This window comes from Oryzias latipes, chromosome 16 (assembly GCF_002234675.1).
Source record: "Oryzias latipes chromosome 16, ASM223467v1".
NCBI lineage: Eukaryota > Metazoa > Chordata > Actinopteri > Beloniformes > Adrianichthyidae > Oryzias > Oryzias latipes.
The window spans coordinates 32,721,111-32,735,232 of record NC_019874.2 but is presented as its reverse complement, the minus strand read 5'-3'; the positions used below and the strand labels follow the sequence as shown (position 1 = coordinate 32,735,232).

General features: G+C 47.0%; 1 protein-coding gene across 1 annotated transcript in view; it reads right to left on the bottom strand.

Annotated features, from left to right (window-relative positions):
- arhgef2 (Rho/Rac guanine nucleotide exchange factor 2) overlaps positions 1 to 14,122 on the bottom strand; it is a 47,103-nt gene that overhangs the window by 7,802 nt on the left and 25,179 nt on the right. The window contains exons 8-13 of the mRNA XM_023963868.1: positions 13,151 to 13,401; positions 10,063 to 10,188; positions 7,854 to 7,971; positions 7,534 to 7,782; positions 7,373 to 7,449; positions 216 to 388 (exon numbers count right to left, since the gene is read on the bottom strand). Coding sequence (XP_023819636.1) covers positions 216 to 388; positions 7,373 to 7,449; positions 7,534 to 7,782; positions 7,854 to 7,971; positions 10,063 to 10,188; positions 13,151 to 13,401 — 994 coding nt within the window. The remainder of the gene's footprint in view (positions 1 to 215; positions 389 to 7,372; positions 7,450 to 7,533; positions 7,783 to 7,853; positions 7,972 to 10,062; positions 10,189 to 13,150; positions 13,402 to 14,122) is intronic.

The window sequence follows — 14,122 nt, the reverse complement described above, 5'->3', positions numbered from 1 at the left end:
GTTCTCCTTCATCCGTTCACTTCAAATGTTGTGGTTTTCGTTCTTATGGCCAGTTTAAATGTCTAGAAATGAATTGGTTTCATGCTGATGAGAAGACGCAGCATGGAGACAGTTCCCCATAAGCCCAGCATGCGTTTGGCTTCCTGCAGGAGAAGCTAGCGGTCACATGGTCCAGACGAGGACAAGCTGCTAGAGGGGGCGGCGCTGCCACTGACCTGACAGCAGCTTGCTGGATGCGACTCATCCAGGTCTTGCGATCTTCCTTTGATGACGCATACAGCTCGTACATCTCAGGAGGGGTGGAGGCACTGATCAGGTACATCCCTCGCTCCTGATTGGCTATGTCTCGAACAATCAGGTTATTCAGGGAGACCACTGGAGACTTGTCCTGAAACAGGTTGACAACAGAGACAGCGTCAGACCAGAGAGGAAGCTGATCCGGAGGAGTGAGGCCGCAGCAGCAGATGTCTGGAAAAACAGTGGATCGATTCAGAAAAAGACCTTTTTAGCTCTTCACCACCGACACAAGAGAACAGGGACAGGTTTTGCGGCCAGAGCTTCTGCAGAGAACCACTTCTGTATGTTCTGGTCATCCCTGAGATCTCAGGGATATCTCGGGACCCTGGGAGACCCTGGAAGTCTTTCCAGCAGAACCGGCTCTGGTGCTGACTGCATTGAGCTTGTTAGAACTCTTTGTTTCACACATTTTATTTATTTTATTGTATTGATTGGAATTAGGACAGTGTTTATTACACAATGTTTCAGCAGCTGCTTCAACACACATGTTCCAGAGTTATTAGCACCGGAGCTAAATTGCATCCGTTGTCCTAATAAGACAGGATAAAAGGTTCAACAGTTACATTTACAACACAACACAATAGCACAATATTAGTGATAAAGATATTTACAAAGGTTATTTACAATAAAAAGCAAGAAAAACACCAACAACTAATGTCTGCAGGACTGGTTTGTCTTCAGAGCTGTTTGGAAGGTAGGGTCGTTTTCACACTTTCTAGTGTGCGATTGTGTATTCCATAACTGTGTGCCTCTGATTGACACCAATGTTTGGCTACATTTAGTCCTGCACCTTTGAACATTATAGACCCCTCAAGTGAAAGCCGTGGTGCCCACCCCAACATTGTTTTTTTTACTTATAAAATCTAATAGGGGGGAGGGGCCAGCCCATTCAAAACTTTAAAAATGAGACAGGCATCCATGTACATTTTGTAACTTTCCAAATCCATTAGCCATACTTGGTTAGAATGTCACAGTAATGAGAACGCAGAGGCCTTATGTCTCAAACTTTCAGGGTTCTCCTAAACAGAGACTTGAGGGGTTTCAAAGTGCTTTCATTTGTCTGGGACCATGTAGTGAGTCAGTAAGTTATATGACTAAAAATAATGAATGCATATAAACCTTTGCAGCCTCAGTAGTCAGAGAAGACCTTATTTGTTTAAAATTTGACAGATTAAATTTGACAATATTGGATATTTTCTTTACATGATCTTTAAAAGTTAAGCTTGAATCAGAGATTACGCCAAGATACTTGAATTGTTCTACAACTTCCAATCGCTCCCCATTGACCACCAGAGGTGGTTGTTCTTCCCTCGCTGGTTGACGTGAAAAAACATACAGACTATGTTTTTACGACTGAGACGTGAGCGGGGGCTTTGGAGCCACTGAAGGACTGGAACCATGGCTCCAGACAGAACTGCAGCTGCTTCAGCTTTTGTTTTGGCATGAGCATTCAGAACTGTCAGGCCAGCTCTGGTGATTTGGTTGTTCCTTTTTCAAGAACTAACTGTAGTAGTAGTAGTAGTAGTAGTAGTAGTCTTTTTTATTTTTATTCTGTATGAGAAGAACAGTGCTGTTTAGATCCTCTGTTGCATGGAATCAAGTGTCTGGAAGGACAAAGCTTATTAGCAACAAATATCATTTCAAAAAGACTTTAAAACTAAAATACATGGACTACTTACAATAACTAACAATTTGAATGATTTGCTGTTATGAAATGTATTATTGTTGATGTTATGTTGCCATGTGTTTTGATATGCTGGTATAAAAATGAAATTGTTTTAACTTATTTTAACATGTGAAGCTTTTAAGGTAAATATGATGAATTAGTCACTGTATTTTGTGAAATCAGTTTTGGTTTTTGTGAAATTGGTCAAATGTGTGTTTTTTGTGTGTATGGACCCCAGGAAGACTAGCGACCACTTTGAGGAAGCTAATGGGGCTCCAAATAAATAAATAAACTGTATCGTCTGCATATTATTGTATTTTTGTTTTTTGCATACATCTGGCAGGTTGTTCACATGCAAACTAAATAAAAGTGGCCCCGATATTGAGCCTTGAGGGACTCCATCTGAACAACTGAGAAATGATGACTGAATTTTCAATTTGTACAGCTTGTTTTCTGTCACAATATATGATTTCATCCAGCAGAGGGCACTGTTCAAGAAATTAAAATAAGTTAATTTTGCAAGGAGAACATCATGATTAACCCTTGTGCTATCCTAGGCACTTTAACATTGGGAGGTGGGTCATCTAGACCCACTAGACAGAGCTCTGAATCTTTTTTCTTCAATGATTTGTGATCTTCACTGGTGTCCATGGATTACATGAAATCTTTCCACCTTTATCCACCTTTGTCATGGTAGGGAGAACACGTCAATGGAAGGGGGGGGGGGGTCATCTAAGACAGCACAAGGGTTAATAGTGTCAAAGGCGCGTTTCAGATCAAGGAATACAGCACCCACAAAGCCTCCCTTGTCAAGCTGCTGTTTTACACTTTCAAGTATCAGTGGAGTGATATTTTCTGAAACAAACTGCATTGGATGGAGAGAGGTTTGACTGTTGTTTAGATGTATGGTTAGTTGTGTTGTGACCCATTTTTCTAACATTTTTGATATAATTGGTAGAATGCTTAATGGAGGGTAGTTCTCAGGTTTCGTAGCGTCCCCTGACCTAAAACAGGTATAACCTTAGCAAATGTAACATTGGGTGTGCGAGAACATCTTTATGTTACTTCATAAAATAACTAGACTATGCATCTCTAGCTTTGGAGCTTTTGAAGGATGAAATGATTTTTGAACATCAGGAGCAGATATTTCCTTTTTCTTTTTTTTCTTTTTTTTAACTTGTCCTGTCCAACAGCTGGGCAGACAGATGAGAGCTGAGGGCCTCTTGTGTTGGACATATTTTACTTTAACAAGAGGGGTTATTAATCTTCAGACAAACCAAAGGTATGTCTGAATAAACCCCTTTTGTAATTGAGGCCAAACTTTATTCATTTCAATCATGTCTGAAAATCTTTGGTGTTGGACCGGACGGAAAAGGAAAGAGAGGAAGAAGAGAGAGGGACGTTAGAGAGAGGGGGGGTAGGAGGGTGATAATAGGAGGGGAAGGGGGATAAGACCATGAAGCAGCATAAAGCAACAAGTTTACTGGTTGTTAATCATTATGGTAAGGTTCAAATGTAGTACAAAAAAAAAAAAAAAAAAAGGGGTGGAGCCTGTCCACACACACACTGAAATGTATTAAACACACCTGCTAGCTGCAAAAATGTCCACCTGTCGACATGTACACAAAACAGATAGTGTTCACACACGCATACTTATGCCTTAAAACCAACTAGTGTGAAATATTTCAGTCATTCAATCATGCAAGCTATTAGTGCAAAGGTGAGCTAACCCCAGTGCTCAGGTGAGTGTTTATGTTCTTCTAAAATGGATGGTGGAACGTGAAAAGAAGGAGGGAGAGTGCCCAGCCATCCCCACCCCAAGACCCCCACCGCAGCAGCAGCGGCAGCCGGAATCCCCCCAACGCCACACGGGAACCAGCAGGGAACAACCGCCGCCCGGGCGACCAAGCCCGCCACCCAAGCCAGGGCCAGCAGGACCGCCGCAAGGCCCCCAGAGCCAGAGGCCAGGGAGGCACGGAGGGAAAGAGAGTGCCGCCCCAGCCCAACCAGGAGAGCAGCCCCCCTGCCGCGCCGGGAGAACCCAACGCAGGGCCCCACCGGAGAAGGACGCCCACAGCCCCAAACGAGCACCCCACCACCACCCAGGAGTTCCGGGCATCCCCCCGCCCCAACCCCAGATACGAGCCAGGACCCCCCAAGGGAGACCTGCTCCGCACTCCAGGCAGCCATCCGCCCGGCCCACGGTTGGTCCAGGGAAGAGCGAGGCAGGGACCCGCCGCCCCCGCCCAGGAGGGGGGAACCCCGGGGAAAAAAGAGGGCCCACAAGGGGTGTTGTAAATATGGCCCGACCAGGCTCGGCCACAGTTGGAAATTTGGCGGGGCCCAGGACTCAGGAGCAAGGACCAGAACCCATCCCCCCGGGAACAGACACCCCCGGCTCAGATGTAATGTGAACCCCCCCACCGTGTGGAGAGAGCACCGCCGGGCCCAGGAAGCCGGCACCCCGGGGACACGGCCGCCGTTGCAAAGGGGCCCGTACCCCCCACCAGGGAAGAGGCAGGGGACAGATGGACCCAGGTCCCACCTTCCTTGCAAAATGTGTGTGCATGTATGTGTGTTTGAGAGGGTGTGTGTGTGCATGTGTGTGTGTTTATGTTGGGATGTATATATTGAGGGGGGAGGGGTGTGTGTACTAAGGGGGGTGCAGTTAAAATTGGCGGGTAGGGCACTAAGGGGACATCTCCTGATTACTCACAGTGACGTCCCCTCACCCTCCCCACCAAGGGGCCCTAAATGTCTAAGGTGCGGTTAAAATTGGCGGGTAGGGTGCTAGGAGGACATCCGCTGCTTGCTGGCAGTGATGTCCAAGCACCCCCCCTACCAAGGGCCCTACATGTCTAAGGTGCAAATAAAACCGAAAGAGGGGGGGCCCACTCCATACGGCAACCATAGGAGGGGGGCCACTGCCTAGTAAACCCCCCCCCAAGGCTCATCGCAGGCTAAGCCCCCCACCCCCTCACCCTATTATGAGGTTATATGATGAAGGGGGTAAGTTGGGGACAGCTGATATACTGTCCCCCGGTGGTCAAACAGCTGCCCCCCGCCCCCCCCCCAGCAAGGGGGCCAGGCCCACCCAGCCCAGGGGACCCACCCCCGGAGGCGCCGACACCCCAGGCCCAGCACCACCCCCCCCACACAGAGAGAGAGGAGCCAGAAAGCGCCGGCCCCCCCCCGGAGCAAGCCCAGGCCCCCACCCCCAAACGCCGGCCCTAAAAGAGCTCTGGTCAGGCCTCGACGGGACCGAGGCAGCCAACCTGCCGGGGAAACCGCCGATGGCCTCAGCGGAGACCCCGACCCGTCAACTCCCCCTGCCCCGTACCAATAGTGCCCCCCCCTCCCCCAGAATGCCCCCCCACAGGACAAGGCCGACAAGAACCCCCAACCCACCCCCCCCAGACCCCGCAGCCGAAGCGGATGACACCCAGAGCGACCGGGGGCCCCAAGAGGGTTGTCCCGTCCCGCCCCAGAGCCAGGGAAGGGCCGATCCCAGCCCCAGGTGCAGATGGGAAGCCCATCCAGCGCCGCTGGCCCCCCCCCCCGAGCAGCGCCCCCCGCCAATCCCCCCCGGCACAGGCAAAGGGACCACCCCCCCAAGCCAAGCCAGACCACCCCCCACCACGCACCCCCCCACCACGCAGCGCCCCAGGCCGCCCCACCCAGGCGCCGGACCCGACCCCCCGACCAACGGAGCCCCCACCACCCCCCGCCAGGCACCGGAGGCCCCTGGTCGTCGCTGCAAGGAGCAGCGACGACCAGGCCCCCCCCACCCCCTAAGTCATGGAGTTAGCTATGGGAGACCAGAGAGACCGAATTCTTTCAAAGTTACTTGAACTTTGGGCTGACATTTTTTCCAAGCTGATATGATCAAGCAGCAGATTTCTGTGTTGACTTATATTTATATTTTTCTTGCTTTTCCAATTTATTAAAATAGTTTTTTTAGCAATGCAAAGAGTTATGAAAATGATAGAGCCTAGTCCTCCTTCTACATCGATGGCACTCATGTCACCAAGCACACAAAGTGACGGTGAAGCTGTGATTGAAACCTTAAGCCAGAATGATAGATCGGCACATACCTGCTGCCAGAGAGCCTGGACAGGCGTGCAGAACCACAGTGCATGCATGTAATTGTCGGGTAGATTACTGTCACAGTGCTGACAAATGTCTGAGTTACTGAGACCCAGGAGCAGATATTTCCTTAATGTGAAATATTGGCTTACTTTTGTCTACAGATTTGCATGTCTGGACATTTTAGTTGCTGCGTTAAATTTTGAATTGAACTAATGAAAAAATGTTGACAATAATATCCAAATTGTCAGTTAAGGCACCATTTATCTCACTGCTTCTCAATTATTTTTTGCAAGCCCCCCCCCAGAAAAAAAAAAAGGTATCACACCCCCCCCCCCCCTCACGTGGTGACAATATCTTAGGTTTGTACCAATACAAATTGTGTAATTATACCTAAAATTGTATCTTTTAACATCAACAAAATCAATATTCATCCACTTTTAACAAATATTAACTTTATTTTTCCACAGAAACCCTGTTTTAGTCTAAAACAGAAAAGAAGCTTAAAGTGCTTGAAATAAAAAAATCTGTCATTTTTTATTTAAACTAGAAACATTTTGACCAACTGAACCATTTGATGCTGAGAAAATAATTAAATCAATAAATCATATTAAATGTAACTTGATCTGAAACATGAACACAGCAGCACCAATACATTTAACGGTTTTAGTCTGAAGAAATAGATAAAAACATTGTTCTGATTTTGTTTCTAAATGATGATTGTTTATCTGTGATGTCATAAAGTGCAGCTGTTTTCCTGCATTACCTGCTGTCTTTATGTCAAATACTGACACCAACTAAACCACAGGCAGACAAAGAAAACATTGATGGAAAATAAAGACATGTCATCAAATTGTCTACAATGTTCATAAAGAACGACATCTTTAGCATGAGCTGAGGAATCTAAAGCCCCGCCATGATCCTGGTGTTGCACAGCAGGCATCGCTCCGCGTTTTTCTTTGAAAAATGAGCCAACGGTTCACTGATCATTCGTATAAGGAGATCTGAGCTTTCTTCGATGTTATTGTTTTCAAATACATTTGTCCAATTGAGATGTTCAAGATCATTTTTCAAGTTTTTAGACCTTTTTTGTGACAAACACACATGACCTGCCAACCTGTGTGTGTGCACCTTGGCAGCTACTTGGCAGCTGCCAAACCTACACCTGGTCCTACAGGTGTAGGACCAGGTGTTCTGCTCTCAGCCCTGGATCCCAAATGGAGCCCAGATCCTTGCAAAGTCAGGGCGAAAGCCGGTGTCGGTTAACTGGCGGCGGGGTTACTTGTATGCATGAACGTGAAGGTGTGTTCAGGTGAGACTAACCAGAGCAGCAAAGGTGAACTTCTGGTCTTTCTCCTGAAGGAAGACCAGGATGTCTGACATCAGCAGAACCTGAACATCTGGAGACAACCGCACAGACGTGGTCAGCAGAGTCACAGAGGTCATCTACATGTGACGTCAGAACAAGATACTTCTGTCTTCACCTTTCATCCTGGAGCCCTGGACCTTCCAGAGAAGTGGTCCCTCATGGAGGAGTTTTCTCCTCAGAAGTTCCCCCGCTCGGAACACTCCTCCTTCCTGGACTTCTGCCAGGGCCCGAGGGTCCAGACGGGCTTGGATCTCTTGCAGCCTCCTAGTTCTGTCCAGCTCGAGCACCTCCTGATCCACAGAGCTGATCAGCTCCTTCAGGAGCTGCAAAGCCTTCTTCAGCGCTTGCTCCTCCTCCTTGCTCCCTGTGGGGTTCACAGCTTCATGAGCAAGAGGACCTAGGCGTCACCAGACGGCTCGGTGGAGCAAAGCTTACCTTTGGTGTTGTCCAGGACTCGTTGGATCAAGACGGGATACTTTGTGATCCGCTGCGTCACCAGCAGGATGCACTCCTGGACTCCATGACGGCGCAGCAGAGGACCACGACAAACCCGCTGAAGACGAGGAGAAGTTCAGTTTTTTTTTTTTTTTACCTGTCCTATCAAACAGCTGGGCAGACAGATGAGAGCTGAGGGCCTCTTGTGTTGGACATATTTTACTTTAACAAGAGGGGTTATTCATCTTCAGACAAACCAAAGGTATGACTGAATAAACCCCTTTTGGAATCCAGGGCAAACTTTATTAATTTCAATCATGTTTGAAAATCTTTGGTGTTGGACCGGACGGAAAAGGAAAGAGGGGAAGAAGAGAGAGGGACGTTAGAGAGAGGGGGGGGTAGGAGGGTGATAATAGGAGGGGGGGATAAGACCATGAAGCAGCATAGAGCAACAAGTTTACTGGTTGTTTATCATTACGGTAAGTTTCAAATGTAGAACAAAAAGGGCGGGGCCTGTTCACACACACACTCAAATGTTATCAACACACCTGCTAGCTGCAAAAATGTCCACATGTCAACAAAACAGATAGTGTTCACACGCATACTTATGCCTTAAAACCAACTCTTCTTTCTCTTTCGGCTTTTCCCATTCGGGGGTCGCCACAGTCAACAAGTCGCATGGTAAACTTGGCAATGTTTTATGCCGGAAGGGCCCTTCCTGACGCAACCCTCTCAAAGCAACTGGGCTTGGGACCGGCACAGAAGTAGAGAAGGGAACAGGGAGCCCAGCACTCAGGAGCGAGGACCAGAACCCACCCCCCAGGGACCAGACACCCCCGGCTCAGATGTAATGTGAACCCCCCCACCGTGCGGAGAGAGCACCGCCGGGCGCAGGTGCCCGGCACCCAGGGGACACGGCCGCCGTTGCCAAGGGGCCCGTACCCCCCACCAGGGAAGGGGTAGGGGACAGATGGTCCTAGGTCCCACCTTCCTTACAAAATGTGTGTGCGTGTGTGTGTGTTTGAGAGGGTGTGTGTGTGCATGTGTGTGTGTTTATGTTGGGATGTATATATTGAGGGGGGAGGGGTGTGTGTACTAAGGGGGGTGCAGTTAAAATTGGCGGGTAGGGCACTAAGGGGACATCTCCCAATTACTCACAGTGATGTCCCCTCGCCCTCCCCACCAAGGGGCCCTAAATGTCTAAGGTGCGGTTAAAATTGGCGGGTAGGGTGCTAGGAGGACATCTGCTGCTTACTGGCAGTGTTGTCCAAGCACCCCCCCTACCAAGGGCCCTACATGTCTAAGGTGCAAATAAAACCGAAAGAGGGGGCGCCCACTCCATACGGCAACCACAGGAGAGAGCAGAAGTTCAGTTTTACCGGCACTTCAGCACAGGAAGACCAGGTAGGACCGTCTCCACCCCCATGGACCAGGGGCAACGGCACCAACTGGACCTAACTTCCTCTGATCTGCCTTCTCCAGAAGAGCTGGACGTTTAAGGTTCGATCAGACAATCAAAGTCCTTCTGGACAGAGAGACGGTCTGAAGAGGAGGATGGAGAGGAAGATACGTCCGTCCAGATGGACAGACCTTCCCTCAACGGGGGGGCTGACTTCACTCAGTTTCAGATACTCTATCCAGTTCTGAAACACTCCTCCAGCACGCCCACAATTATGTGTGTTGGCACGCCCACAATTATCCATGAATAAGCCCCGCCCACCGGGCCAATAAAAAGGACACACCTGGTTAGCAAAAACAAACAACCTTCTGTTCTTCATTACATTCATCCGCTGAAGATGACGATTCCCTAAAATAAATATCTGATTGCTCAAGGCTCCGCCCCCTCTCAATCTAAACTTTCTAGAAACGAGGAGAAATACGGGCAAAGAACTTGGTTCTGTTTTTCCCAAACAGAATCAAGTTCTTGGCCCGTTCCTGCAAAACTGGAGATCTTCTGGCAGTTTGGACTCTGGCTGCACCTTTTTGGACCTAAATGAGAAGTTTCAGAAGAGCCTGGTGCTGAAGAACGACGACGGCAGTTTGGGCGCCAAAAACCAGAATTTAGGAGCCGTTGATGTGAGGAAAAAGCCTGATCTGGATTGGTGTAAATCAATGTGACCTAGCTTATAAACCACATCAGCTCCAAAGTTCCAGCAGAGATAACCAGAGGAAAAGAGGGAAGTAGGTCTGAACATGGACCAGGTCTCACCCTGACGAACTGCTGCAGTCTTCGGTCTCGACTCAGAACCTCCTTGTAAAGTTTCACAGCTTTTGGGTGTCGACTGCAAAACTCAGAGTAAAGTTTCTTCATGTCTTCAGCAGGCTGGCCAGAAAACTGCAAACACAGAGAACAGGAGATGAAGCAGAACTCCACGTCTTCAGCTCTGAGGGTCCAGCTTGGCTTGAGGTTAGACTTTGACAGTTTCAGATATTTTCTGACAGTTTTCGTCAAAAGTTTATTGGTACAGTTGTTTCGAAGCATCTATTTCCTGCTTTTTCTTAAACCTTTCAGAGTCAACTATATCCATGTAGATGATGATATCCAAGTCATTGTCACAGCTCATTTTCCTACCCTGAATTAACATGACTCCATCTCTGAGGCTCCGCCTTTCGCTCCTTGTGGGCGCCGCCCATTTCATGACAGGATCCTAGTGTCGGCCTCAGCAGCGTGTCTTGAGTTTTCCCACGAAAACAAACATCCGACCTTTTACAAAGATGGATGTTCAGATTGTTCATAGAGAATAAAGGCGTTTAGCCGCTAGCTCCACTGAGAAAGTTGGCGTGTGTGTTAGCTTGGGGGCGGAGCTGGCAGCGCAGACTCTTCCTGGAAAGGGCGGGTCCTCACATTGTGATGTCACAATGTGAGGACCCACTCATTTTGGTGGATAGAGAGGGGCTGGTGCTCAGAGAGCAGGTTCTTAGAGAACAACTCGGAAATGCGTGAATGGATCAAAATACGGCTTTGGGGTTGATTTTGTTAGGAATGAAGATTAAAATACAAGTAAAAGTTTAAAGAATTGAGGGTCATGGAGGGTTCCGGGTTATACAGCAGGACGCGTGGCGTGCCTCTCTGCGAATACAACTATCTTCAAATTACTTAAAAAGTTGATTTTTCTCCAAAAAAGAGAGCTGACCATGCCCCCGAAGAAACCCCAGGAATATGAAGAGCTCAAAAAGTCTCTTGAGATTATTCAAGAAACGCTGAAAAGTTTTATGGATCAAGTGTCGGCTAAGCTAACACCGCTCTGGGAGATGATGGAAGAGTTCCGAAGATTTCAGGCTCAAAACGAGCAGCGAGAAAACCGGGTCGAGATTCTGGAGAAAAGACTGGACGATGTGGAACAGCAAGTAAGGATAAATAATGTCATTCTCACTGGAGTACCAATCAAGCCTCGAGCGAAGCTGAATGCAGCAGGAGCTAGCACTGCTAATGCTAGCGCTAGCGTAGCTAGCAGTTCTAATACGGAGTTCGGTGCAGCGTCGCTGGAGCAGCAAATACTTTCATTTCTCACATTTAAAGGGATTTCCCTGGATCTCGATACCATCGAGACCTGCCACCTGCTCCCCAGGAGAAAGGAGACGGATAAACCAGCGATCCTCATCAGGCTTGTGAATCTCAAACACAAGCTAGCTTTGATGAACCAAAGGAAACACCTGAAAGGTTCGGCTGTTTATCTGAACGACCATCTGACCTGAAGGAATGCTGAAATCTCAAAACATGCACGGCTTCTCAGGAAGCGTAAGCAGATTGAGAACACTTGGGTTAAAGGCTGCAGGATTTATGTCAAACCACTCGGTCCAGAGGACCGGGCCAAGGTTCTGGTGGTGAACACCATGAAGGACTTTGAGAAGTGCTTGATTACGGTTGTCTGAAACAACGTGGAGTAATAAATCAAAGAGCCAAATAATTTCAAGAAATATGACACCTGGAATCATCACTTTCTCTGTATGCCTGACGTAACCTGAATAGCAGCAGAGTTCTGACCTGCAGACAACTTGACCTCAACTTTCACCGCAGCTGATATCAGCTGAAGAAGGATATGGACCTGAATCTAATGTCTGCAGACATAACAGGGAAGAAAACTATTAACTGTTTAAACCAAGAAAATCGGCTGTTATCAGTAAAAGAAGAAATGCCAACCTTGGACAATTCAACAGTTTATGGACCCTTTTTATTTTTCCCCCACAGCATTACTTTATTATATAAAAAAAAGAAAAAGAAAAAGAAAAATACAAAAAGAGTAAAACAAATGATTAATCACCTTTGAAAATTGTTAAATTGATTGACTTTTGATGATAGTACTTCACTAGCTCCTAAAATTGATAAATTGATTCAAAAATCTTTCCTAATATAGCATTACTTTGCACATGTTTTTAACTTTTGATACTTGATGAAATTTTTGCTATGAAAATTCCTGAAACAGTGTTGTGTCTACTTTACTGATATAGTATTATGTTTTAACATAATTTGCATATATTTCAGATGCTGCATTTGCCATGTTGATTTCTAAAATAGTTATTTTTGACGTAGTACTTAAGTAATTCATCTTTGGCATGTGCTTTATTGATACCTTATGATTATTAATTCTGTCAGATAAAACCTAGGAACCGGATATTGATAAATCATGTAATAAAATGGTTATAGTATAACGGGGTGGGATTATATAAGTTCGCTTCCTTCCACTCCCTTTCAAGCAATATTTATTAATCATGTCTAATTATCCTAAGTTTGATTAGTTACCGTATGAATGTATAACTGATGATTATATTGTTTTTGTGTATTATTTCTATTTGATTGCTTGAAATAAACCATTTCAAAAAAATCTAAATCAAGAATTGATTTTGCTGATGTAGACTCTTTATGCAAGGAAAATCAACAACAGAAATTCAGACGAGACATTTTAGTCTCAGCATTCTTGTTGCTTGGCCAGCTGGTATCAGTTAGAATAGAATAGAAAGCCTTTATTGTCATTATACCTGTTATAATGGCATTCGGGATTTGAAATTCAAATTCATTTAGGTTTGGAAGGTGGGAGTATTTGGGGGCTGCAGACTGGTAAACCTAACTATTCTTTTAGGAGCACCAGTACATTTGGTTTAACTTTATTTCTTTTTTTTTTACCCATAAAGCTTCAGGAGCATTGTTCAATACATCTTACATGGACACATTTTTGATGGTCTAGTTGCTGGATTGGTGTCCAGTTGTAATTAGACTCAGACGTTTACATCACCATCACCGTTTTAGTAAAATCTTCTTTCTGAAACGAAGGAGCATCCAGAGAACAGGTGCTCCGTACCTGTCGCAGGAGCAGATCTCCCAGCCTGCAGACGGTGAAGTTGGTGGAGCTTCCGTCCTGCAGGCCCTCGCTCCTCCTCTTCAGCAGCTCCGACAGGAAGCTGGAGTGGAGCTCCAGCAGTTGGTCCAAGCAGGGGAAGATGGTGTGGACGACAGCCGCCTCCAGCATCACGTCGTCCAGCATCCCTCGCCGGTACACGCCCTCCATGATACGCAAGGTTCGGACGTGGTGGAACTCGGTCTGGATCAACTCTGAGACAGGACAGACATAGACGGAGACGGAGAGCTCAGCCTGTCGTCACGAGACGTTTTCTCTTTGTTGAGAGAAAATATTGGTCAAACATCTGTCCGTCATCTGTTCTGGTAGAGGAGTCTCTTCATCAAAGTCTTCATGTTTCATCCAGTGAGCATTCAGGATCTCTGTAGGCCACACCCCCAAGCCTAACCCTGCAGAAAACCAAGTCCTGTTCTCCTCCCTATGATCTCATTTCTAACAAGACTTTTATTTTTCAACCGTCTCACCTTCCAACAAACCAATCTCACCTCAAGACCTTTTTCCTCGTGTCAGCGTCAAGTTAGTGACACAACTTCTCCAGTCACGTCAGTGTCGTGTCCCTGCTGTGTCAGTGTTGTGTCCCTGTCAAGTAGGTCTCGAGTCCCTGTTGAGTCAGTGTCGTGTCCCTGTCGTGTCAGTCTCGAGTCCCTGTTGAGTCAGTGTCATGTCCCTGTTGAGTCAGTGTTGTGTCCCTGTCAAGTAGGTCTCGAGTCCCTGTTGAGTCAGTGTCGTGTCCCTGTCGTGTCAGTCTCGAGTCCCTGTTGAGTCAGTGTCATGTCCCTGTTGAGTCAGTGTTGTGTCCCTGTCGTGTCAGTCTCGAGTCCCTGTTGAGTCAGTGTCATGTCCCTGTTGTGTCAGTGTCGTGTCCTTGTCATGTCAGTGTTGGGTCCCTGTTGTGTCCCTGTTGAGTCAGTCTCG